This window comes from Argopecten irradians, chromosome 15 (assembly GCF_041381155.1).
Source record: "Argopecten irradians isolate NY chromosome 15, Ai_NY, whole genome shotgun sequence".
Taxonomy (NCBI): domain Eukaryota; kingdom Metazoa; phylum Mollusca; class Bivalvia; order Pectinida; family Pectinidae; genus Argopecten; species Argopecten irradians.
In genome coordinates, this window is record NC_091148.1 from 8,083,369 (window position 1) to 8,109,023 (window position 25,655).

General features: G+C 34.5%; 1 protein-coding gene across 2 annotated transcripts in view; it reads left to right on the forward strand.

Annotated features, from left to right (window-relative positions):
• The first annotated feature begins 4,001 nt into the window (after positions 1-4,001).
• Positions 4,002-25,655, forward strand: part of LOC138309505 (vacuolar protein sorting-associated protein 11 homolog) — a 37,814-nt gene continuing 16,160 nt past the window's right edge. The window contains exons 1-23 of one of the 2 annotated variants that reach the window (XM_069250719.1): positions 4,002-4,074; positions 5,270-5,344; positions 6,113-6,286; positions 6,502-6,552; positions 6,878-6,943; positions 7,242-7,339; positions 8,372-8,519; positions 8,809-8,898; positions 9,511-9,647; positions 10,623-10,764; positions 11,211-11,290; positions 11,942-12,095; positions 12,821-12,967; positions 13,412-13,603; positions 14,235-14,340; positions 14,891-14,920; positions 15,767-15,867; positions 16,571-16,654; positions 17,660-17,710; positions 18,041-18,129; positions 19,339-19,413; positions 23,933-24,024; positions 24,600-24,685. In XM_069250719.1, coding sequence (XP_069106820.1) covers positions 4,060-4,074; positions 5,270-5,344; positions 6,113-6,286; positions 6,502-6,552; positions 6,878-6,943; positions 7,242-7,339; positions 8,372-8,519; positions 8,809-8,898; positions 9,511-9,647; positions 10,623-10,764; positions 11,211-11,290; positions 11,942-12,095; positions 12,821-12,967; positions 13,412-13,603; positions 14,235-14,340; positions 14,891-14,920; positions 15,767-15,867; positions 16,571-16,654; positions 17,660-17,710; positions 18,041-18,129; positions 19,339-19,413; positions 23,933-24,024; positions 24,600-24,685 — 2,283 coding nt within the window. In that variant the 5' untranslated portion in view covers positions 4,002-4,059. Of the gene's footprint in view, positions 4,075-5,269; positions 5,345-6,112; positions 6,287-6,501; positions 6,553-6,877; positions 6,944-6,965; positions 7,018-7,241; positions 7,340-8,371; positions 8,520-8,808; positions 8,899-9,510; positions 9,648-10,622; positions 10,765-11,210; positions 11,291-11,941; positions 12,096-12,820; positions 12,968-13,411; positions 13,604-14,234; positions 14,341-14,890; positions 14,921-15,766; positions 15,868-16,570; positions 16,655-17,659; positions 17,711-18,040; positions 18,130-19,338; positions 19,414-23,932; positions 24,025-24,599; positions 24,686-25,655 lie in introns of those variants that run through there. The other variant, XM_069250720.1, reaches the window with a different exon arrangement.

Below are 25,655 nucleotides of genomic sequence, written 5' to 3' on the forward strand. Positions count from 1 at the left end.
TTTAAGTTTGTTCTCCTCAGTTGTGTGATGAAATGTAATAATGTCATCGCAATGTTTTAAAATTAATTTTGTTCCTTGAAGTTAAGTTTAAAAATGCCACTTTATTTCTGTTTGCGGAAAATCTAAATACTGGGTTGGAAAAACTTAGGCCTACATTCGGTAATAAGACCCTTAAAATTCCAACGCCCTCTGTAGGCGCTTGTATCAAAGACATTTTATTGCAATTTGATTAGTGAAAAGACAGATGAAAAATACAGATATCTGATAAATGCATAAAGATATCCAATTTTGATAAATGCATAAAGATATCCAATTTTATAATTTACATAATAATCATTCAAGTTATTCTCCAAAAAAATACTAGATCATATCTAACTAACAAGTGTGAAAGAAATATCATGTACAACAACTATTAGTTTGAGAGCCCTGATCAAATAGGAGTGATAAATTAGTATACATTTAATGATGTTATTTGAGATCATTACTCTATGTATTGACCTATCGAAACACATGTTTTAAAAGTATAAATAGGCTTTGATAATTGTTGGATACCTATTAGCATTTCTATTAGCATTTCTATTGTGTACATTAAATGTCGGAATTCGGAAAGAATGTTAATAGAGCTTACTGTTGAATTTTAAAACAATGGAAAAAAGCGGTGATAAATGTGTTTCTTTCTCACTTAAATGACATATTACACAAGTTGAGGTAAGATAAACCATGATTTTGACTAATTTTCCCGACACATTTAAGATTTACGCTAATTTACTTGCTAAATAAAATGTTACGCTGGAACTATGTCAGTCACGTGGTTACCTCGAGCTGTTATTCGAGGTTCACTATGTTTGATTTTGCTGATTGTTAAAGCAATTGATGTTTTAATATTAAAAGTGAAAAAATGAATATTTGTTTCAATTTTATTTCATACTTACTTGTTTCTCATGATAGAGTTTTCATATGAATAGAACATCCGAGATTCATCACATTGGTGACGTCAAGTGAACGTGTCTCCAATTAGGAAGATGTTAAAATGACTGATGATATTCCCAAGGTCCATGGTTATATCTATAAGATATAATTATATTTCTGGTAAGTATATTGCACTATCACGAACAAATCTTGTATACTCGTTCTTCCCATTATATAAGTAATTTTAATCATGTAATCTTGGTAAGTAGTAATCACATATATATTGACAGTTACTACAGTGTATGAGATAGTCCAGTTGTGTAAAGATCGTAAATGATTGGAACCCTAGAGTATCGAGGATGCGTACGTGAGAGATTTGAGGGGAACTTCTGAGTTGCCGTAAATCAGACAAGTTGATAGATCTACTTATAAATAAAGTGTCAAATAAAGCCACAACAGATAGTTTTCGGTAATAGAAAATCTTCTGTATAATCTACCAATGTTGGGATACCTTCATCTTAGCTTACCAAGTTTTCCCACGAACCATTGCCAAATGTAATTTCAGAACCACAATTGTATTTCATCAAGTCGGTTTTCATTGACTCGCTCCTAAACGTATTCGAGCCTGTTGTGTTTGTGTTGCAGATAGTTGCCTTTTAATTTGGTCAGTTTCTTTAGCCTTTTTGTCAAAAATTAATGCAGCTAGGTCATACTTATTGTTAGGAGCCTAATAACTTCAGCTTCATGGCTATCAGGGTTTATCTATCTCTGAGCGCACTGCCGAACTATTCACTGGCGATTTTTTTCCCCAAAACTTACCAAGTAAATATCGTACTGTTGATAAAGCAAAAGATACACGCATTGTAACTAAAAAGAATTTAATTACTTGTATTTAAACAATAAAAAAAAAGAAACAAAAACAAATCAAAGTCATGTTAGAAAAGTCATTGTCTGCATGATTTTTTTTTAACATTTGGCTTTCTCTTTTTGCTCTTTTTCTTTCCCTGTTTTTCCGTGCCCGTTCCTGCTTTGCTTCCATAGCGGCTTTGTTGAGTGGGGGCAGACGCCTAGGAGGAAGATTTCCGGACAGGAACGGGGTTTGAGAATATGTAGCGTACTGACTACCACATTCGGGAACACCAGGGGTTTGGGGTTCTGATATATCCAAGACAAACGCCACGCCCCCGTTTCCTTTCTTGGGAAAGATGCCCTCCGCTTTCAGTTGCATTAGAACTGTCTGTTGTATCTTGCGAACGATGTTTTCAGCATCTGATACACTGAGGAATTGTTCTGCCTTCTCTTCGGTGATAGACCTCACCTAAAACGGAAAACATAAATAACTATAAATAGATAGATATCCACTGACTGTTGGTAATACACTAACTAGATAGAAAATGTCACGGGAAGTTTTCTTTTCATTATTACAAATAAACGTCGTCCTGGATCACAGAAAATAGACTTTAGAAAACTTACTCTCTTTAGTGTTTTATATGTTTTCCTCTGTTTTTGAGTTATTACATCCCACTTTCTTGCAAAATAAGGCGTGTAAATCGGATTGCGGCAAACTGCGCATAGATACGAAACGTGTTATTACGTCACAAAATGAAAATGTTTTGACGTCATGAATGATTTCTAAAACGAGACAATCTTGGTAGAGCATTCTGGTATAGAATTTTTGTGTTGTAACGCTTTAATACATCTCTTTTAAGCTATTACATAGAAATCTACTGTACAGTAATGATGGTAGGTAGTTTTTGTGAAATGGAAAAATTGGCGGTGTAATTTTTTTAAACATGAACTTGGTCATCCTCGTTACTCCGGGGGTTCCGATCACTAACGATCATCCCAGAGTAAAACTGGAGGTAATAGAAAAAAAACAGGTAATCAGAAACATGTGTATATATGTTTCTGAGGTAATTTAGTCCTTTAAAGATGCTCCACCGCCGACAAAGCATAAATGATATTCATCATTTGAACAATAATTAGTGTTTAATCGTGTGTATGTATGTATAATTAACACAAAAAATAATATAAAATAATTTACTTCGCCTTTGGTACATGCGCAATCAGTACTTCATTCCATATAGGATATAGTAGCACGGAATTTTTTCGGGATGCAATTAATTATTTTTTATATTTTTAACTTGAAGTAAAATTAGCAGCTCAAACTTTTCAATGGTGGTAATGGTGTAAATTAAGTAACTTTTGTAACTGAAGAAAAATACTAAATCGTCTGCTCCTGTTTTTGATAGTGAAAAAATACCATTTGTCAGCGGTGGAGCATCTTTAATGTTCGTCAAAAAAGCCGTTTATACATTAATGAAATGGTACACTGTGGTTGACTATACATTGTAGATGTAACTAAATTTAAGGTCAGAAGAACTTTTTATCGGCTTCCCTCCAACTCATGAACTCGTGAATGTTAATCATGTAGGTTGTTAAGCTATTCAACCATACCTGTGTTTAGCACGCTGATAAGTCAAAGACCCACTGTAGAGATATATTAGTCTATATTGGGTCTTTGATTTATCAGCGTGCTAAATACCTCATCCTCTATACTCCAGGGGTTCCGATCACTTACGATCTCTACACCCCTGGACTATCTCATCGTAAAACTGGAGGCAACAGAACAGAACAGGTAATTTAGTCCTTTGATGTACATCAAAAGAGCCGTATAACGGTACATTGTGGTTGACTGTGTGGCTTTGATGTTAGGCGTCGCTCTATCTGTTCTTCAAAGGAAATCTTTGCTGGTCTGTGATTAGTCAAATATTTTCAGCTGAGCTGCCTTCAATTTCACTATGAGGTAGTCCAGGGGTGTAGAGATCGTAAGTGATCGGAACCCCTGGAATATCGAGGATGTAAATACCTATGATTCAACCTAAACCAAAATCGTGCATATAACAGAAAAAGAAATGTGCCCAAAAACAAAAAAACAAAACATTGTTTATGTTATTAAAAAATTCTACTGTTTTGTTTTGTGGAGTACAGAGCGACAGATGCTTTTTTATATATATATGTAGGCCTAAAATCAATGTGATAATGCCTATATGGCGCAGTGCGTTCCGCTTTATTTATTTCAAATTCTTTCCGCTACTTTATCGTTCCTAATAATATATAAAACGAAAAGGTGAAGGCCGTACGTCTGCAATGGCTCTCTTACAGGTAGGCGGTAGCAAAATATAAACAATTCGATTATATGGCTGTATGTTTGACCAAATTTATCATATAATTTTCCATAACGACTGTTTTTATATCCACATCGTTTGTCACAAAAGTAATGTTAATGGAAATGTAATTATTTTCGTTTTACAGTGGCCGTTACAGAGTTTGGCCGAAACGTCCAAATCCAATGAGGATGAGAAAATGAAATCTGACAGATATGCTGTCATTACATTAACTCTGATATTATTGTAGTAAAGATGTGCTGACATAGAGTGCTTTGTTTTATCATTCTCAGATGCATTCTAACGTTGTCATCCTCTCTAATCGCCATGGGATTTCTATCGAAATGTCTTATAAAGTAAATAAAATAAAGTTTGTGTAGCAGGTTTATAGTTGTAAATACATGGGGTTAATAAACGTTGTTAACATAGTCATAAGGTACCTTTCTAGTTTCCTGCTAGGGGAAATGTCTGCGAAGCGGTGGACCAGTAACACCGAGGTCACCGGTTCGAGCCCTTGTGGCAGTGCATGTATATACATTAATACAACTCTTGCCTGTAATAAATCTAATCGGTAAATCCCAATACTTCAGTTCAACGACAAGCTACAAAACTGGTAAAAGAATACTCCAACTATGTTAGCACCAGGAGACACTTTTGAAACATTTTAAAACATTCCTTAACTCTGTGCCAAAAATCAGCAAAATAACGTCCAAAAAGAACATGTCTTACCACAGGGCCTTGTTACTAATGATGATACATTACGTATGTAAATATACGTGACCTATCTTATATATGTCATCATTAGTAACAAGGCCCTGTGGTCTGACTTTATACATGTAGCTAGTTGACTCTTATTTTATATGGGAATAATGAAAGAACATTAGGATATAAAATTAAGGAAGAGGAGTGACACCAGTTGTGTCGGATTATGTCTGGAATCGAACATCTCAGCCAGAAAGGAAGAAAAATGATTAAAACATCTAAAGATACACTTAACATAAGGATAAGGGTCGTAATAAGAAACTAGAAAAACATAGATCACGGCTATAAATACCAGGGAACATTTCTTCTCTAAGTCATGGTGGACTGTTATATTGTCTTTTTGCTTTTCGATATACATTGTACCATTGTACCATGCATGACTAGAAAAGATTGAGACTCTCATGACATAGAATGAAATTATCTAATTTCAGTGGAGAAGATTCAACTTTTTTGACAAGGAAACGGTAAAGGACCCAGATACTGGCCAGGTGTTTGATAAACTGAAGGTAAGACTATATATCGGAGATACATATGTACACATAGGTTTCGTTTGGTAATCAAAGTTTAGCCTACCTGGAAAAATATATTGAACCTGAATCAGTATTATATGATATCACAGAAGATGAGTGTGATTCCACAGGACGATCAAGTTCATAAGAGAACCATCTTGTTCCATATGATTACAACACTGCGACACTATTCCAGAGGAATATAGATATACTCAATAGTTCTTACTAATTGGAAATTAGTTATAGTACCGCTTTAACTCGGTTTTCTTGAAAAAGATAGAAATTTGCCAATAGATATAAGTCATAATATCAGAGAAGACAAGATAATATTTTAGTACAGATACTACAACTTGTCTTTTTACACAGTTATCAGCCCTTATGGATATGTATTGGTTGTTTCTTCATTATTCTAATATTCTTTGAGCAAAACACACAAAAAAGCGTGTTATTGCGCTGGCTAACATGTGACATAACAATCCATTTATCTTCCCGAAAAGGCAGATATCTTTGTAATACTGTGAATCCCCTGATAATCTTGACGCTGCTAATCCGAAAAACTTGCAGTCCGTGAGGAAAGGTGAGGGATTACCATAACCTTACTTATTGACTAAGAATATGGAGTCAGTCTGAAAAAAAATGTAATCTGTAAAAATTGGGCTGGGAATGAAAGTGTCTGGATTATTTAGGGTTCATTGTATATACAAATACAAAATGTTATTGATTATTATGTTCAGTTCTGTAATATTTTATGTATTTGATTGACAGGATGTGAATGTTTCGGCCTGTGTCAGTGGTCACGGTCAGTTAATTGTCGGTGACCATGACGGCTACCTCTACCTTGTCAGCAGGCAGCTCAAACTCAGCACCTTCAAGGCGTATGAGATTCGAGTATCTCATCTCTTCCAACTCCGTCAACACAATCTCTTGGTGTCAGTAGGGGTAAGCATATATTATAATACAATATCATATTTCTGCTCTCTGAGTGAATCTGTACATGTGGTGGTTATAATATCTCTAGTCCTCCACTTCTCAGCTGTGCTGGCTGTAACATTATGGTGTGTCCATTTTGTACCCCATACATCCCTCTTTAACATTGCAATTCTCCTGTCAAACTTTGATTCTCACTATATCAGTATGTGTATATCTTTTTACAGGAAGATGAACAAGGTGTGAACCCACTCATCAAAGTATGGAATTTGGATAAGGTATGATGTAACGATGTGCAGTTTTAGAGTTTAACTTTTGGGTAATCTTAATTTATTCACCCCTGTAGACATTTAGACTTTCCTTGATCAAGGGCTAGAACAGTCCATTATGAAATTTCAGGGATGAATGAGTTAATGATCTTTTAGAATTCAACTTGCATCTTAAAGATATTTCCTTAAAGGCAGTCTCTTTATGAGATGAATTATTTAAGCATTAATTGAACTTGATGGAAATGGCTTGTTTTTAGCTCATTTGATTTTCCCCAAAGAAAATATATCCAATATTTTGAAAATAATGATGAACAATGATATTGTTCAATTTCAGATTGAGAAAGGAACTCCAGTTTGTACTAGAATAACAAGGGCTATTCCAGGAAATAAACCCACCCCTGTAAGTATGATAATACAAGGTAAAGCTACTAGACGAGTGTAACAAAGGCTATTCCAGGAAATAAACCCACCCCTGTAAGTATCCTATTACAAGATAAAAGTGTAACACCAGCTATTCCGAGGTAAAAAAAAGAACTTTGTTAGTGTTGTGAACGACAGAAGTCACCAGTGTGTGCGGACATGGTCATATGACACCTGTGAAGGGCCTCTGACAATTCCAAGGAGTCTATATATAATCAACTTTTTACCTTGATTCAATTTTATTGATATTAATTAAAGTACATATGTATGTATCTCAGGTCACTTGTCTGGCTGTCCATGAGAACCTAGCCTGGATGGCCGTCGGGTTTGAGAATGGAAGTGTGGTCCTCTTCAAGGGGGATGTGACAAAGGACAGGTACCTAGTTATTTGTCTTTATACCATAATTCTGGAATAAACATTCTATCAATGAGCAGAATATGTTAGAGGAGTGCACAGGGAGCGGGACAGTTTTACCTCTTCTTCATTTTACCAATATGATTAAAACCAGATCTTCGATTACGCTCTGGTACTCTGTGCTCAAGTACGATGATGTAACAGAGGGTAGATTTATCGGAACTACGTGGAATTTAAAGATGCTCCACGACCGACTGAGCATAAATGATATTCATCATTTGAACAATAATTGGTGTTTAATCGTCTATATATAAGACTAGTTAACACAAAAAGTAATATAAGATAATTTATTTTGCCTTTGGTGCATTCGCAATTAGTATTTCATTCCATATAGGATATAGTGACACGGAATTTTTTCGGGATGCAATTAATTATTTTTCATATTTTTAACTAGAAGTAAAATTAGAAGCTCAAACTTTTCAATGGTGGTAATGGTGTAAAATAAACAACTTTTGTAGCTGAAGAAAAATACTAAATCGTCTGCTCCTGTTTTTGATAGTGAAAAAATACCATTTGTCAGCGGTGGAGCATCTTTAAGATATGATTTTAATCAGATTGTCATTTTACGTTGAAAAAATAAATACGGTCAAATCTGTGTTAAGCAAATTTAAACATTCCAGGGAAATTAAAATGTGGTCTGTTTTAGAGAGTGACCTTTTAATAGAGTAGCTCAAGTAAAGAGAGAGTAATTAGTTCATCACATGTTAATATGAGTAGCTCGGGTGAGGGAGGGTAATTAGTTACATTAATCATATGAAATATCAGTGAATAAAGCATTATTAACATTTATGAAATAAATATTGAAATGAAATAATAATAGAGATTCGACTGTAGACGAATATGAAAGTCCAGTGGCAATCTTAATCAGACTTAGAGAAAAACAAGAACGAAAAAGTTCATGTTTATAAAATATGTGGAAAAGGAAAATTTGGCACAAAAATGTGGGCACAAGTCTTTAGATTATACATTTAATGCAATGTCTTTAATTTGTAGACACACCAAAACCAGAATTGTTTATGAGAATCCAAAGCCTGTGACGGGACTAGCATTCAAGACGTCGGGAACTAAAACAATATTCCTGTTTGTAGTTACAGAAGCCCAGGTGGTTTCTATAGCAATCTCAGGAAAACAAGATCAAAAGGTGAGAGACTCGTAAAAGAGCTCATCTGAACACAAACTGAAAGTTCATCTTGAGGGAGATATCTAACCTAAAAGCAGGAATTTGTCTCAAGGGAGATAACTAAAACTAAAATGTAGAATTTGTCAAAAGGGAGATAATGGGGACTAAAAGTCCTATCATCTTGAGGGAGATGAAGTTACTTCAGTATATTATAGAATACAATTATATGAGTTTTACAGAGTACAGTTGAACATTTCGATGTGCCTCTGCTTTGGTCAGTATATTACATTATTATGACTTTTGCTTACAGAGTACAGTTGAACACTTCGGTGCGTCTCTACATTGTACAGTCATGAGTGACCATACACAAGATCATCAGCTTGTTATGGGCAGACAAGATGTAAGTATATAATATAGTATAGCCATCTGTTTGATTTTCAGGGCAGATTTACACTTAATTAAAAAAGTACTAAAACAAAGTATTAATTTATATACTATGTAGCAGGTATATTCCTCAAGTGATTGATTTTCGTTATATTCATAGTCTTACTGCAATCTGTGAATTCAAAACACTAGCGAAGCATTTGCTACATTATTGTACCATCATTGGCGCTTTGATTACTTTGTACTCTATCCAAAGTCGAAATAAGACATTTTAAAATAAAATTACAATCATTAAAACTTCATTAATGTATTAATATTGCATTTTGAGTAATTGATGTACCGGGAAATTAAGTTCCGGTTACAAAATCATAAAATATGCACCCTGCAAATTTTGAAAGTACTAAATACACTGTAGTACAGTCAACTTTTGTTAAATCAAAGCCAATGTGTATGGTATCCAATTCATTTTAAGTTAAATACTTAGAATTGAACTTACAAAAAAGAAAATTGAGTTATTATGAGTAAAATAGCTTTGTTATCTTATAAGCGTGTCTGCCTCCAGTTTTTTCAAATGATGTCAATATCTGTTACCTGTGGTGGTCTGAATGTCTGATTTTGTATTTTTCAGGCAGTTTATTTTTATCAGCCAGATGGCAGAGGTCCCTGTCTGGCGTTTGAGGGTGAGAAGTTACATCTCCAGTGGTTCAGGGGCTACCTTATAGTGGTAGGCAAGGAGAATAAGGCTCTGCTACGTACAGCAGTGTTGTAAGTATCAAAGGACGTTACTCATGGTGATCTTTTTGTTTTTCTTTTATTTCCCCACTTGGTATTCAAAATAACTCAGTCTGTATAACGTATCTTGCATTTATGTATTATGTTGAAAATGTTGTAATTATATCATTGTACAAAGGATTGTCCTTTTAATAATTGTACAGGATTTTTGCCAGTCTTTTGTTCGGTAAAAGAACCCATTCCCAATTGAAAAATAGCACTGTATTTTCCCAAATTCAGTCCCAAATTGTTGTCAAATTGAGTTAAAACCCCTTAATAATGTGAAAAGCTGCGATAATAATAGTAATATCTTCTAAAAGTCGAAACCATTTCGCAAAGATTGTATATTTTTTCCAGAACTTTTCAAAATTGAAAAAATATTATTAAAGTTATACTTTTTATATTTTCCCAATTTTGAAAAACACCAATGATATTTTCCCATTTCTTGGTAAACATCCTTTTCCCAAAAAGCTGGCGAAAACCCTGGTATAGGAGGGTTTCCAAAAGAATAATGTAAATAACAGGAATATTCAGGCAGAGAGGAAATTTTGCACCTCCTTTTCACCCCTATGTATATATGAATACACTGAACAGGCAAATTGCCATTCTTTCATTTGCTTGATGAATATTTGTATATAATACATACTGGAAAGGAACCACAAACAAAGTGAGGTTCTTGTTCCGTTAGTTGACATGTGAATCTGTTTGAGAAAAACTACAGACAACGTAATGCAATAACTTAATATGATTGTATAATATGATTGTATAATACTGTAAATATGATTTTATAATATGATTGTATAATATGATTGTATAATATGATTGTATAATATGATTGTATAATATGATTGTATAATATGATTGTATAATATGATTGTATAATATGATTGTATAATATGATTGTATAATATGATTGTATTGTTAATTGCAAATATTTCTAAAACTATGTACATGTAATGCTATTTACAGAGGTGGACAGAGCCTAGAGATGAACATAGTCACTGTCTACGATATCCAGAATAAGTTTATAGCATATTCAGCTCCGTATCCTGACGTTATCGGGGTTATGTGTGAGTGGGGGAGCGTGTACCTGCTGGGCGGGGACCGAAAGGTAAAAATCGTCCAAATATCTCAATCTTTTATCTATCGGAATGATTTTACAGTAAAACCTGTCTTAACAACAGTCTCTATATAAAGATCACCTGCTTAATAAAAACAGTTTCTTAGTGCCCCAAATGACCAATTTCAGCAATTTGACCTGTATATAAAGACCATGTTTCTTACTGTTATATATTTCACAATTTGTTTCTTCTGCATTTGGAAATATATAAAGCAAATTTTGATAATTATTTTCTTTTGATTCAAAAGAGCATAATACTGACAAGCAAAGAGAAAGTAGAAAATTAATAAAATGAGATTGTTATTGGAAGACATTGAATTGTCTGCTGGTGTGTAGGGCAACTATTAACAATTTTACGTTTTGGTAGTATAGGTCATACAGGAATAAAGGTGGAACATCCATATACACACGACACACTTTTCTGCTTCTCTTTACAGCTCTACCAACTCCAGGAGAAAGACACACAGACCAAACTAGAAATGTTGTTCAAGAAAAACAACTATCAACTAGCTATCAGGTAAGTGAGTTTATATTGGATAAAGATCAAAATGTGACCATATACAAAAATGAAATAATAATTCTTGCTTTGTGTTAAAGTTGGTATAACATATAAGGCAAACTACAGGTAAATAATAATGATTGACGTAAACAATTCAGACCAGAGTCCACTTGTTCAAAGGCTGGTTAGCTTAATCACAATTTATCGACAATTTTCAATCAAGATAAAATCATTTCTTGTAAAACTTACTTAACAAAATATCTTGAGAACTCTATTCTTCTTCTACTTACTTATTTAAGTGAAGATATAATCACTGGTCTTGCAGCAAATGAGAAATGAAAGTTTCACTAATCAAGCCATTAGGCTAATTAATTACCCTTTGAACAACCGGATCCAGGTGTTTCAGAGTAATGATTGGCCTCTACTTCAATGGAGAAGAGGTCGATGTGTACAAGTGTAACCACTTTGCACTATACCCAGGATTTCTAAGATAAGTAGTAATGAGGTGGAATATAATCAATCAAATATTGTTTAGAATGTCAAGAGTCAAGATAGAAACAAATGCTTGTTTAAATTGATATACATGTATCTTGTTTAACAGTTGATCCCCTTAGATCCTATATACTGAGTTGTGGCACCTCTGTTATGAATTATTTATTTAATTTTCAGCCTCGCTAAAAGTCAGCAGTATGATGACGATGGTTTGATAGACATCTTTACTCAATATGGCGACCACCTCTACAGTAAAGGCGACCACGACGGAGCCATCGATCAGTACATCAGAACTATCGGCAAACTCGAGGCCTCCTATGTCATAAGAAAGGTATTTGTGTACATTTATATTCCCAATCTCATTACTCAAGGGGATACTATCACTGTCATTATATCCATCCCTGCAATATTACATAGGAAATCTGAAGACAGGTCAAGAGAAAAAAACCCTGACCAGTCACATGCCTGCAGAGAGAGACTTCTTTTGAAGATTACAGAGAGCGATGCTAACTTCAAATCCACACAGTCAATCACAGTGTACTGTTATTCAATTCTTTTGATGAACATTAAAGGACCAAACTACCTCTCCATCTGTGGTCGTACACAGAGCCTTCAGTTTTGCTATGAAATATTCCAGGGGTGGATATGATGAGACAGTGATAGTAACTCCTGGGATATCGAGGATGCAGTATTCCTGAATATGTTGAAGTTATTAGTAATTTTATCAGAATACTGACATATTCTTACTTATCTAATTTTAGCCTCTGTTATCATAGAGAAATGATTTGGAGGTAATAAACATTTTATTGAACCTCAACCACAAGTTAACAATCACAGATGGGAAACGGAGGTTAAAAATGGTATTCTGAGTATCATAATCAAAGTATTCTCCATTTCTAATATCAGACAACAAGTAATATTAGTTGTTTCTTCTAACAATGTATTGTCACAACTGTAAGAGATAAAAAATCTTCAAAAGAAAACATCTTTGAAAAGAAAGATTGTACACCTACAGAGAAAAAGGAATTTGTTGATAAAAATATAAATCTTTTACAGTTTCTGGATGCCCAAAGGATACATAACCTAACCAAGTATCTACAGGCATTACACAAGGCCCAGAGAGCGACAGAAGAACACACCACACTGTTACTGAACTGTTACACAAAACTCAAGGACGTTAGTAAACTCGATGAATTTATCATGGTAAGTCAATCTTGATAATTAAATCCCCGCAGTGAAGATAGGGAAGTGGAGTGATATTAGATTTATATTGTCCATCTGTAGATACAATGATCAAATAACTATTCCTCCTAACCTACTGGAGGGATTTCAACAAAACTTGGTGGCAATAATCCTTATACAGTGTAGATGTGTATAATCTATTTTGAAACAAGATAACTCCACCTTTCTTAGAGCTATGCCCCTTTGTAAGAAAAACATAAAACTACTATTTCTCCTAAACTATTGAAGGGAATTTAATGAAACTTTGTGGCAAGTATTTTTCTTCAGTGTAAATGTGTGTAATTTATATTGGAATGGGTTACGTGCTTTTCCCCTATGCCCAAGGAATAAAATCATTAAAATTTCATACTTGAAAAAATTACCAGTGTAGGAATTGAAATTATTTGTACTTTTATTCTCTTCCAGACGAAGGACAGAGAGGTTGATTTTGATGTAGAGACAGCCATTCGTGTGTGTCGACAGGCGAGCTATTACACACATGCTCTGTTCTTAGCCGAGAAACACGCTAAACATCACTGGTACCTCCGTATTCAGTTAGAAGACAGTAAAAACTACCAACAGGCCCTCGAGTACATCGGCAAACTGGAATTTGAGGAGGTATGTATTAGCTACAGATATACATGACATGATTATCTGTAAAAACTAACAGGTGCTGGAGTATATGGGCAAGCTCGAGTTTGAGGAGGTATTTATTAGCCACAGATGCACATGACATTTAACAGGTGCTTGAGTACATCAGTAAATTCAAGATTGAGGAGTTAAATAAATAAGTACAGAAATTGTAAGACATGTTGGTCTAATTTAAGGACATTGGTCTATAGTGACCAAAGGGTCATAAGTTCAAATCCTGTCGATAGGTTTCCACAATTATTTAGGAGGATGTTGTTCATTTAAAGAAGATATTGTGATGGATGTTTTAGAAATTTAAAATTTGTGAGCCTTTTGCAACATAAAAAAATCAAATTCAATGAAAAGTAAGTCTCATAAATTTTATTTGAAATCTTTTTATCTCATATTTTTAGAAAGTAGAAAGATATGTTTTAAAAGATTTTATAATTGATAATCAAAATGTGAATCAGAAATTTTAGCCTTCATTACATGGTGTTGTCATATCATACTCCATATTAAAATGATTCATAATCAATTAAATAAATAACATGAACTGTAACTCTATTGGTAACTTATAGATACTGAACTTTTTCGTCTCTTCTGATATTCAAACTTGCAGGCTGAAGAAAATCTGAAAAAATATGGTAAAGTTCTGATGTCTGAGGTCCCTCGCCAGACGACGGAACTCCTTAAACGACTTTGTACAGATTACCGGCCGGCTGACAGTGAGTATACAGTGGAAGGCACTTAATGTCATGTTGGTTAATGTCAATTAATGCTTAATATCATATGACATTAAGAGGAATCAACTACCCGTCACAATTATATGCAACATACTACTACAGTTTTACACAGAAACAGTTTGCATACTTCTCATCAATTACAAGCACAAACTGGTATTAACAGTAAGTTTGTGTGTAATAATTTAAAAGTAAATTGGGAATGTTTCAGGAAAAAATCTTTGACCCTTTGTGGAACAGAACAATATGAAACTGTAAACTTTATTTTATTGGCCCTTGGTTAACAATTGTCCTGACATATTAGCACAAGCCCTCCAAATCTAGGTCGCGAGTTTGAATCTCGTGTCGGGCTGCGGTGTCTGAGTTGTTAAGATGTCCCAACACATCACTCTGACACAACCTGTGGAGCAGTTGTCAGAATTTTAAATCAAACAAAAAGTATTCATTTCATTGTAGATATTTTAGTTGCAATATTTATACATGTTAAACCTTATTACTAAAAGTAGTAAAAAGTTGTTTTATTTGTTTTCCACAGAACCATTAGTGGACCAAATGGATATGGATGGTAAGTGTCACGATTTATAAGATTAATACCTTATAGCCCCAACATATCTTAAAGATGCTCCACCGCTGACAAATAGTATTTTTTCTCAATAAAAACTAAGAGAAGACAAACTAGTATTTTTCTTCAGTTACAAAAGTTACTTACTTTTCACCATTACCACCATTGAAAAGTTTGAGCTTCTAATTTTATTTCAAGATCCATTAATTGCATCCCGAAAAAATTCCATGGCACTATATTCTATATGAAATGAAGTACTGATTGTGCATGCACCAAAGGCAAAACAAATTACTTATTTTTGTGTTAATTAGACATATATATATACATGATTAAACACCAATTATTGTTTAAATTATGAGTATCATTTATGCTCTGTCGGCAATGGAGCATCTTTAAGGATGATCATTTTACAATCACAACAAAAAGATCATCCCCATGAAAAAAAAACAGGTTTATGGTATTTTATAAACTTTTAGGTTGCACACAGTACCTATATATTTAACTGAAAGATATTAGCGTATATGTGTAAAAGTGTAAATTATTCGCGCGTATATATAAATTCGTGCAATTTGGTGGCTCAATACCAGAAATACCATTTTACAAAATTTAGCGCTGTACATGTATTTATGCTTTAAATATAGAGTGGAAAGCGCTAAAACAAAACTTTCACTTAAATAATTATGTTAACAGTATCTGTTAGCAGAAATAGATATCACTATACTATTCTTCAGCTCAGTGCTATCAAAAGAAATGAAACCCAAAGACCAAAATCTTCTCATTCTTAGTACACATGTTTATAATATGTTATAACAATACCAAAATTAATATAAATCTATCATTGCTTGATAGGAGGACCAACCCAGATACAGAAGGCTAGTGCGGAGGAGTTCATCCATATCTTTGTCAACAACTCGCCAAAACTTACAGAATTCCTGGAGCACATGATCAAGGTAGGAAGCATCTTGTATCGTAATCATCAGGGGCAGCAGTGGCTGTGTGATTAGGGTGAACACCAGTCCATCATGTTAAACCTTATAGTATGCAGTGAAACCCATGGATTTAAAAAAATATTGATAATCAACTCAACTAAAACTTTAACAGACTTAAACAAGGCCTGGTAGATCAAACTCAGGTGAAAAATCCAGGTTGTGGTGGTTGAGTGGTTAAGGTTTATTGAAACTATGGTTTCTCTGTCTGTGGTCAAGTTATAAAGGTGTATGACATTTTACTATTAGCACTCCAAGTTCTAGATTGCAGTTGTTGAATGGATAAGCTTTCCGACATTTGTCATAGAGATATTTGTTTGTGTCCTCATGTTGTGGGTAGGATGTTAAATATTATAAAATTCAGTACTTTTCAGTGATTTATTGTGAATGCAATTTGAAATGAAACAGCCCTGCCTACTTTTCTCCAATACACGACAGGATATCTCTTCTTTCTTGTGATCATTTCAAACTTCCTAATCAATCATCTCACAGCAGTAACTTTATATTCATAGGAAACTGTCAACCTAGATTGTTCCACTTTGAGTTGTGTTCACAATTAACATTAGATTATCCATAAATGAACACATCAAGTCAACACTAAACTTATACATTGTTTTACATTATTTGCTAAATTTACAGTTTACTAAATTTGTCTTTACCATTACAGGTGAAGCCAAACTCCCCAAGTCTCCTGTACAACACATTATTAGAGCTGTACCTACAGGAGTATGTACATGAGAAAGATATCTCTGTAAGTACACAATCAGAAACATACTGTAAATGTACTTATTATTTTGGCACAAGAAAAAAATTTACATAAAATTATTTTGAATAAGTTAAGACATAGCTGAATTCGGGTATTCACATTAATTGCTACATGAAATGTACATTAAAGTGAATAGTCGGGCAAAGAAAACCAGTCTAAATGCATTCCAAAAGTTCTCACATATTAATATGACGGTCAAGTTCTGCTTAGTTTCCCAGTTCTAAACATTAAAGTAAAGGAAAGTTGAAAGCATCGAAAGCGAGGCTGCGTGGAAATGTAACCACGGACATAGTGAGCCGGGAGGACGTTTTAGAATTTCCATACTTTAAATTAATTTCTTCGTACGCAGACAGATTTTGACGAGAGATTTTATTTTTCCATTTCATAAGAAATTATACTGGATACATTCACACCATTTTTACCGACTTTAGCCATCCTTGCCTGACTGTTCACTTTAAAAGTACATTAAATGTATTTTGAGTAGTCTCATTTTAACACTAAGTTTCTAGTGCTTTACATACAATATACATGACTTCCTCTGTAATATGTGTTTACAGTTTGCATATAAGGATGTTTGCCTGTGTGTCTGTCTGTCATCTATAATCTTATTCTAATGATATCATAAACTTTTGAAAAGATTTAATTTCCCACTTAATAATGGATAATTTAATACTGATTGTTTAGTCATGTTTTTTTCTACACCGGTTACGATTTTTGTGGCAATAATATATGCAACATAGCAAGAACAAACTTCTATGAGTTACACGGTAGTTCCATCACCAATATAGAAGTGGTATATCTCTTTTCCAGCTGGACAGGGATATCCCAAATTTTACCACCAGATCAACATTGATCTTGTGAAATGTAAAAGAAGTTTAGTATCTGATGATAACAGTTTTCCAACATTTATAGTGTTAATACTTTGAGAAACAGATCTTCGTTACCAGGTAATCACAGTATATTTACACAGAGTATGTTGTCCTCTGTTAGGTTAAGACAGAGAAGGTGAGACGAACAGAGGACCTGCTGAAGAATCCTGATGTAAGAACATATTCAATTTCATCATTTAATTCCAATGACAACAACAATCTTGTCATATCAGTATTTCTGCATTTTTCTTGGCTTTGAATTATAGGCTATAATTATTAAATCATATTTCATTCTAAGTTATGTTTTATGATAAACATTCTAAATCTATGAATTATAAACTATAATGATTAAATCATATTTCATTCTAAGTCATGTTTTATGATAAACATTCTAAATCTAGCGGTAGTTCTAAAAAGTAAACTGACTAAAACTGTTTTGAATTATTTCTATTCTTGACCATGATGGTTTTGCTGTACATATTTTTGACCTTGACCTTTGTAGGCCCGATATGACCTTGATCAGGCCCTGGTTCTATGTCAGATGAACAATTTCAAGGCTGGTATACTGTACTTGTATGAGAAGGCCCACCTGTAAGTGTTACGTACATCAATTAGTATTTTGTACATGCTTGATGTATTTTTAGCTCACCTGGTCCGCAGGACCAAGGTGATCTTATGCCATACCGTGGTGTCCGTCGTCTGGCCCCGTCGTCCGTCCGTCCATCAACAATCAATTTCTTCTCCATAACTGCGGGTCGGAACTTAACAAAAATTGACTTGTAGTAACCTTATAGGTAAATAACTGCAACTGAAAATTGCACAAATGGTCGGGCTGACCCCCTGGGGTCCTGAGGGGCGGGGCCGAAAGGGGTAAATTTGGTTATTTCCATATAAACGACTTCTCCTCAGAAACTAAGCTTGGGATAGCATTCATAATGCAATGGTAGCATCCTAATAGGGCGGGGATTCAAAATTGTACAAATGATGGGGCTGACCCCCTTGGGCTTGAGGGACGGGGTCAAAAGGGATCAATTTTGCTATTTCCATATAAACGACTTCTTCTCTGTAACTAAGCATGGGATGGCACTCATAATGCAATGGTGATATCCTTATAGGGTTGGGAATCACAATAGTACAAATGATGGGGCTGACCCCTGGGGCCTGAGGCTAAAATGGTCAATTAGGCTACTATTTTCATATACAAATTACTTCCTCTCTGAAACTATGTATTGGATAGCATTCATAGTATTGTGGTATCTATAGCATGTTTGTTATATGGTTGGGATTCAAATTAAACAAATTGTGGGATCAATTTTGCTAATTATTCTAATTGTTAGTGTCTTTGTGATAGTTACTAAAAATAAAAACCAGTGGGCAATACAGGCCCTCTGGGCCTCTTGTTATGCAAAAAAATCAAAAAAAAAAAAAAAAAAAGTCACATTATTACACATGAAATGTATATTTTTGGACTTTTTGAAGCATTTAAACTAGATTTTAGCATATTTAACGCATTTAGATCTTGAACAATTTAGAATTCTCACAGTTATACATGTATTCCAATAATATTGCCATCAGAGACGATTCTGAACTTTAAACTCATTCACCCTTGATATATTTTAAATTAAACTGTTCTAGCATAAAATCAGAATAGTCGTACATCTGGAGTTTGTATTAGTAAGATGTGTGATATAATTCTTATATCGAGCATATTAACTGATTATAAATTGATTGTTCAGTTATTAGCATTTTATTTTTTTTCACCAATAATTGACTTTTGATTTGTAATATTTTTTTATTCAGATACCAACAGATCCTACAGTACCATATGGAGCATGACGATTTTGTACATGTCATCGATACCTGTAAAAAGTTTGGGTAAGTATACAGCGGCCAAATCAAAGCTTATTGTATTTTGTTTCTCTTGTTAGGGATTATTTGCATGCAAGTAAAACATCATTAATTAGGGGATAGATTTCACTTTTCATAAATTTATTGGAGATTAGATAATGAATTTCAGTCTAAACGACGAAATTCATGATCATATCTCCAGTCGCAAAGATTCATGAATAATTACAATCTATCCCCATTCTAAAATTATTTAAGATGCAGTGTTGAATACATGTCATATTTCCCCTTAAAAATTATCAATAATTGTTACTTGAAAAAGTAATTTGAGATTGCTTCCGCTTCTTTCTCCTTACATTCTGATGTCAAGAATCTCTGCCTACTTAAAAACCCAGCTGATTGCATTATTCATCCTTTGATTTCGCGTGTGGGGTAAAGAGTGCGTCATTTTGTGTATATCTACCAAAATATTGTATTTTTAGGTCATCTGACCCGAAGGGTCAGGATGACCTATAGTCATCATGTTTCGTCCGTCGTCGTGCGCCGTCCGCCGTGCGCCGTGCGCCGTCCGCCGTGCGCCGTCCGCCGTGCGTTAACTTTTCACATTTTGAACTTCTTCTCAAGTTTGACCAGTGGGATTGAGCTGAAACTTACCTGAAATGATCCTGAGATGGTCCCGACAAAGTGTTGTTATTTTTCGAGTCGATCCAAAATCCAAGATGGCCGCCACAGCCGCCATCTTGAAAACACATTTTGAACTTCTTCTCAAATTCTACCGGTGGGATTTGGCTGAAATTTGCATGAAATGATCCTGACATGGTCCCGACAAAGTGTTGTTATTTTTCGGGTCGATCCGAAATCCAAGATGGCCGCCACAGCCGCCATCTTGAAAACACATTTTGAACTTCTACTCAAGTTCTACCGGTGCGATTTGGCTGAAACTTGCATGAAATGATCCTGACATGGTCCTGACAAAGTGTTGTTATTTTTCGGGTCGATCCGAAATCCAAGATGGCCGCCACAGCCGCCATCTTGAAAACACATTTTGAACTTCTTCTCAAGTTCTACTGGTGCGATTTGGATGAAACTTGCATGAAATGATCCTGACATGGTCCCGACAAAGTGTTGTTATTTTTCGGGTCGATCCGAAATCCAAGATGGCCGCCACAGCCGCCATTTTGAAAACACATTTTGAACTTCTTCTAAAATTCTACCGGTGCGATTTGACTGAAACTTGCATGAAATGATCCTGACATGGTCCCGACAAAGTGTTGTTATTTTTCTGGTCGATCCGAAATCCAAGATGGCCGCCACAGCCGCCATCTTGAAAACACATTTTTAACTTCTTCTGAAGTTCTACCGGTGCGATTTGGCTGAAACTTGCATGAAATGATCCTGACATGGTCCCAACAAAGTGTTGTTATTTTTCGGGTCGATCCGAAATCCAAGATGGCCGCCACAGCCGCCATTTTGAAAACACATTTTGAACTTCTTCTCAAATTCTACCGGTGGGATTTGGCTGAAATTTGCATGAAATGATCCTGACATGGTCCCGACAAAGTGTTGTTATTTTTCGGGTCGATCCGAAATCCAAGATGGCCGCCACAGCCGCCATCTTGAAAACACATGTTGAACTTCTACTCAAGTTCTACCGGTGCGATTTGGCTGAAACTTGCATGAAATGATCCTGACATGGTCCCGACAAAGTGTTGTTATTTTTCGGGTCGATCCGAAATCCAAGATGGCCGCCACAGCCGCCATCTTGAAAACACATTTTTAACTTCTTCTCAAGTTCTACCGGTGCGATTTGGCTGAAACTTGCATGAAATGATCCTGACATGGTCCCGACAAAGTGTTGTTATTTTTCGGGTCGATCTGAAATCCAAGATGGCTGCCACAGCCGCCATCTTGAAAACACATTTTGAACTTCTTCTCAAGTTCTAACGGTGCGATTTGGCTGAAACTTGCATGAAATGATCCTGACATGGTCCCGACAAAGTATTGTTACATCTCTGGTTGATCCCAAATCGAAGATGACTACCATGACACTATATCTAATTAATTTCCTATATGTTAAGGCCCTTGGGCCTCTTGTTTGAAATCAAATTTGTTGAAAGAAATTGAAAATGATCCTGACATGATCCTGACAAAGTGACACCATATATAATTAATTTTACTATTGTCAAGGTAGTCAGATGACCGTTAAGGCCCTTTGGGCCTCTTGTTAATGTGACTGTCATGGAGGAATGTTTGTCTCGAGCATCAATGACATACTATTTGTACACCATGTAAGCTGTGCCCTGATGACGGCCTGCCTTTAAGGCTGAAACATGTCTGCAACCAGCAGCACCAGATGAACCTACCTGGCTCAGGAGTTGCATCTCTTACTTTTTCGATGATCCTACTATGTTTTTAAGAGGGCTCTGTATTCGTTAGGATCCTCCTGACGACCAGAAGATGAACCACAACTCAAATGAACTTATAGCAGGACGTTGGTTCTTACGAATTTCTCCATCAATCTGGAGTTTTTCTTTTTGTTTTCCAAAATCTTTGTGAAGTTCAGACATATTAACCCTACCGATTCTGGCGGAAGTCTACCGCTTTTGAGACTGATATTCCGCCTACCGCTTTAATATCCAAATATTCCGATTTCTGCAAAACATCGTCTTCATTTTTTTTTCTTCCGATTTCTGAATTTTTCATAGTCGGTTGGGGCTGCCATGTGGCTTCAAAATGCATACCAGACTGAGTAGGGGGACTGGCTTTCATAATTAAGTAAACAAAGGAGGTGTGAAAACTCCCTGACCAACACCCACTGGTGCTAATTAGCAGCCTGGGGCTAGATCCACCTTGGCTTGATGGTGTCACTTGCTTAGCCTATTTCACGTGTCTGAGTGTAACGATGTGTATTACGTACTATAGGCCTACCCTAAAGAAACAATCATCTGGCCTTTCAATAAATTTTGTGCTTAAAACTAGTAAGCACCATTTCAAAAACAAACACTACTTATAAGAGCGCAGCTCTCTGCGCGGCCAAAGGCCGCATAGAGCGAAGCTCTACTAACCATAACATGTGTGTAAGCATAAAGATCCAATACATTCCAGTACCCCTTTGGACTTTGATATTGTGTCCCGCGGGAAAAGTCTCGCGCCTCCATGCAGGCAGCCATGTTTTAATTCTCGTTATCAGCACGACGAGATTTGAAATTTCTGTACTAGACTAAATGTGTTATCAGCATACATTTTAAAATTACTATAAGTAGCTTTAATTTACACATATACAAGAACAACGCAATAAATGTACTGTTCCAAAATAAACTGTGTATGTTCTCAAGCGCATGGCACCGTCAGCAGTGACGTCACAAAACCTGACGCCAAAGATGACGGCACAGATTCGCGCGTATTTTTGATAGCATCTGATAAAAACAAGATTGAAGTAGATTCTATATTGAACTATTCCATTTGAATTATTTTGAATTCATTCTAACTATCGATAGTATGTGCATGTCAGTGAAAGATTTTATTGTTAATTTCGTAGAAAAATATAGACAATTTAAAGTTATGATGTTATAATCTTTTACATGTAGCTGCGCTCTTCTGAGGCTTTGCCTTAAATTCATATTAATTGATATGATTTACTCACATTTTTAATGTAAAATAGGTAAACAGTGTCTGCTGAAAATCATAAACTTTGCAATCGTAATGGCCGCCATTTTGGAATGGAGTGATTCTAATAAAGGAGCCGGATTTTGGTATATTTTATCAGGATAACACTAAAAAAAAAAAAATTCGGGGTGATTATTTCTCTAGAATATTGGTGTAAATTTTAGAAACAAATATTTGTATTTTTTCTTGCATAAATCAAAAGAAAATGAGTCCAGTATGTATTACAAAAAAAAAAAAAAAGTGAAAGAAAACCAAAACAAATAGACAAAATGTATAATTAAAAAAGGTGATAAATAGCATTGAAATAAAAGTATACAATGTATTTATTGGAATTTTTCATCTTCTAAATTTAATATAAGCCTTAATTAACATTTAAAAAATACAAAATGAGCTACCAATGCGAGGCCTATGATGATAATTAAAGTTAAATCATAATTTGTTAACAAAATATGTTTTTTGTAATTATTTTGCATATTATTGATATTATTATATCTCTGACATGTCGCGAAAAATGCCGCGTGTAATGCTACCACTTTTGAGTCAAAAATCTACCTCTTTTTGCTCACCAAAGGTTAACATGTCTGGAAGTTTTCTCTATGTAGGATTGATTGGCCTAGAGCACAAAAGTTGAGGCTTATGATGTTTTCAAATGGATATTTTGTTATTTACCAAACAATAACTTTGTTTTACACAACCAACATTTCATGTTGATATTATACAGTATGGAACTGAAATATAATTGAAAGTACTTACATGTATATGTTGTAGATTGATTTATACTGTTCCTTGACCTTTTACCTGCATCATCTAAAATTTGACATGACCTTTCTTATTTTCTTTGTTACTTAAAGATATATATATTTTTCCCTTATTGTGTTAACAGTGGCCAGGATTCCAATTTGTGGGTACAAGCACTGTCCTACTTCGCGAGGAAAGAAGACAACTGTAAATCCCAGCTAATGGAGGTGCTCTCTCGTATCCTTGTGTAATAGTCATATATGCATAGAGTTACCTTAAACTTACAAATTTAAGAGCTAATCTTATTTTAGTGATTTTCAAACCAGGATTTGTATGCTGAATTACGACTGTGCAAATAACATTTTTTTTATGTATTTACATTGTAAAATAGTTATTACTGTGAATCTGTGAATTTACCATCATGTGCGTTCTAACTTGTTCAAAAGTTGATTTTACTCCATTATAGTACTGTTTGATACCTGCATATACTGTAACTGCTCCAAAATAAATACCATATCATTGTTCTACAATAAGTAAATATTCTTATAAAGAATTGTAGTGTATATATATTGGAATCTACATTTGTAATTTTGTATTTTATCTAGATTTAATATCCAAATAATATTATTCATGATTGGTTTCAGTCACAAGAACTACATTTCACTTTTTTTGAATTTTCATTCGGATCTTTATTAATGTTCAGTACACTGTCTCTGATTATCAAGTCACGCTAAGTTTGTATATGGAATTCTAAGTTGATTAAAACCCTGTCAGGAAAATGCATGAGGTATCAAACCTTAACTCATGACTAGATATCGACAAGAAAAATTTACTACCGCCATTGTTAGTCATCCAAAGTCTAGCTCATAATTCTACAGCGACTCTCTCAGTAGTCAAGGTAAGTCATATATTTAAATATTTGTTAAAGTGACATTAAAATTTCTACAATCAATCTTAATACAAAGAAATAGTATGAGATACTGAATTATTAAATTTTGTCTAAACAAAGAAATAGTATGAGATACTGAATCATTAAATTTTGTCTGAAGAATTGCTTCAAAGATAAGATTGACTCCCTCGAAGACCTATAATTTATAGAGAAATTCCTGTGAAATAACTTGTTTTTTCATCAGTTAGAAATGTTTAAAAAAGTCAATATATAAATTTTTTTTTTTTTTTTGTAATTGTTTATTTTTCAAGGCATTTATACATACATGTAGTATAAAAACAAAAAGCAATCATTTGTCATCAATCATCATTATTATCATCATTATCATCATCATCATTATCAGCATCTTATCATCATCATCATTATCATTGTCAATACTAATATGTTATCATTATCATCATCATCATCATTATCAGCATCTGATCATTATCCTCATGAACATCATTATCATTAATAATCATAAGTATTACCATCAAAATCAACATCATCCTTATCGTCATATCATCAACCATCATCATCATTATTGCCTTTCATAAACGTACACATACACCGTTATACACACTCTTATACACACCTTAACACACTTTCACTCACACATACACACAGTCTCTCACCTTCATTCACACACAAGTCACACTCAGATACACACGAGCATACACATGGAGAAACAAGAAAAAAATTTACAAAAAGAAATGGAATACTGTATATGGAGATACAAAGCAAGAGAAGTTTAGAAAGGGGAGGGGAGAGGAGGTAGGGAGATTCAATCATTGTAGTTTTAATATACTCTAGAGAAAGGAAATTGTATTTAAATATTTTGACTGGAAATTTATATCTTAATTCGGCACTGAAAGGGTCAAAGAAAAACTTAAAACAGTCTGTTAATAGTAATATGGTTATTGTGTTGATATAGATATAT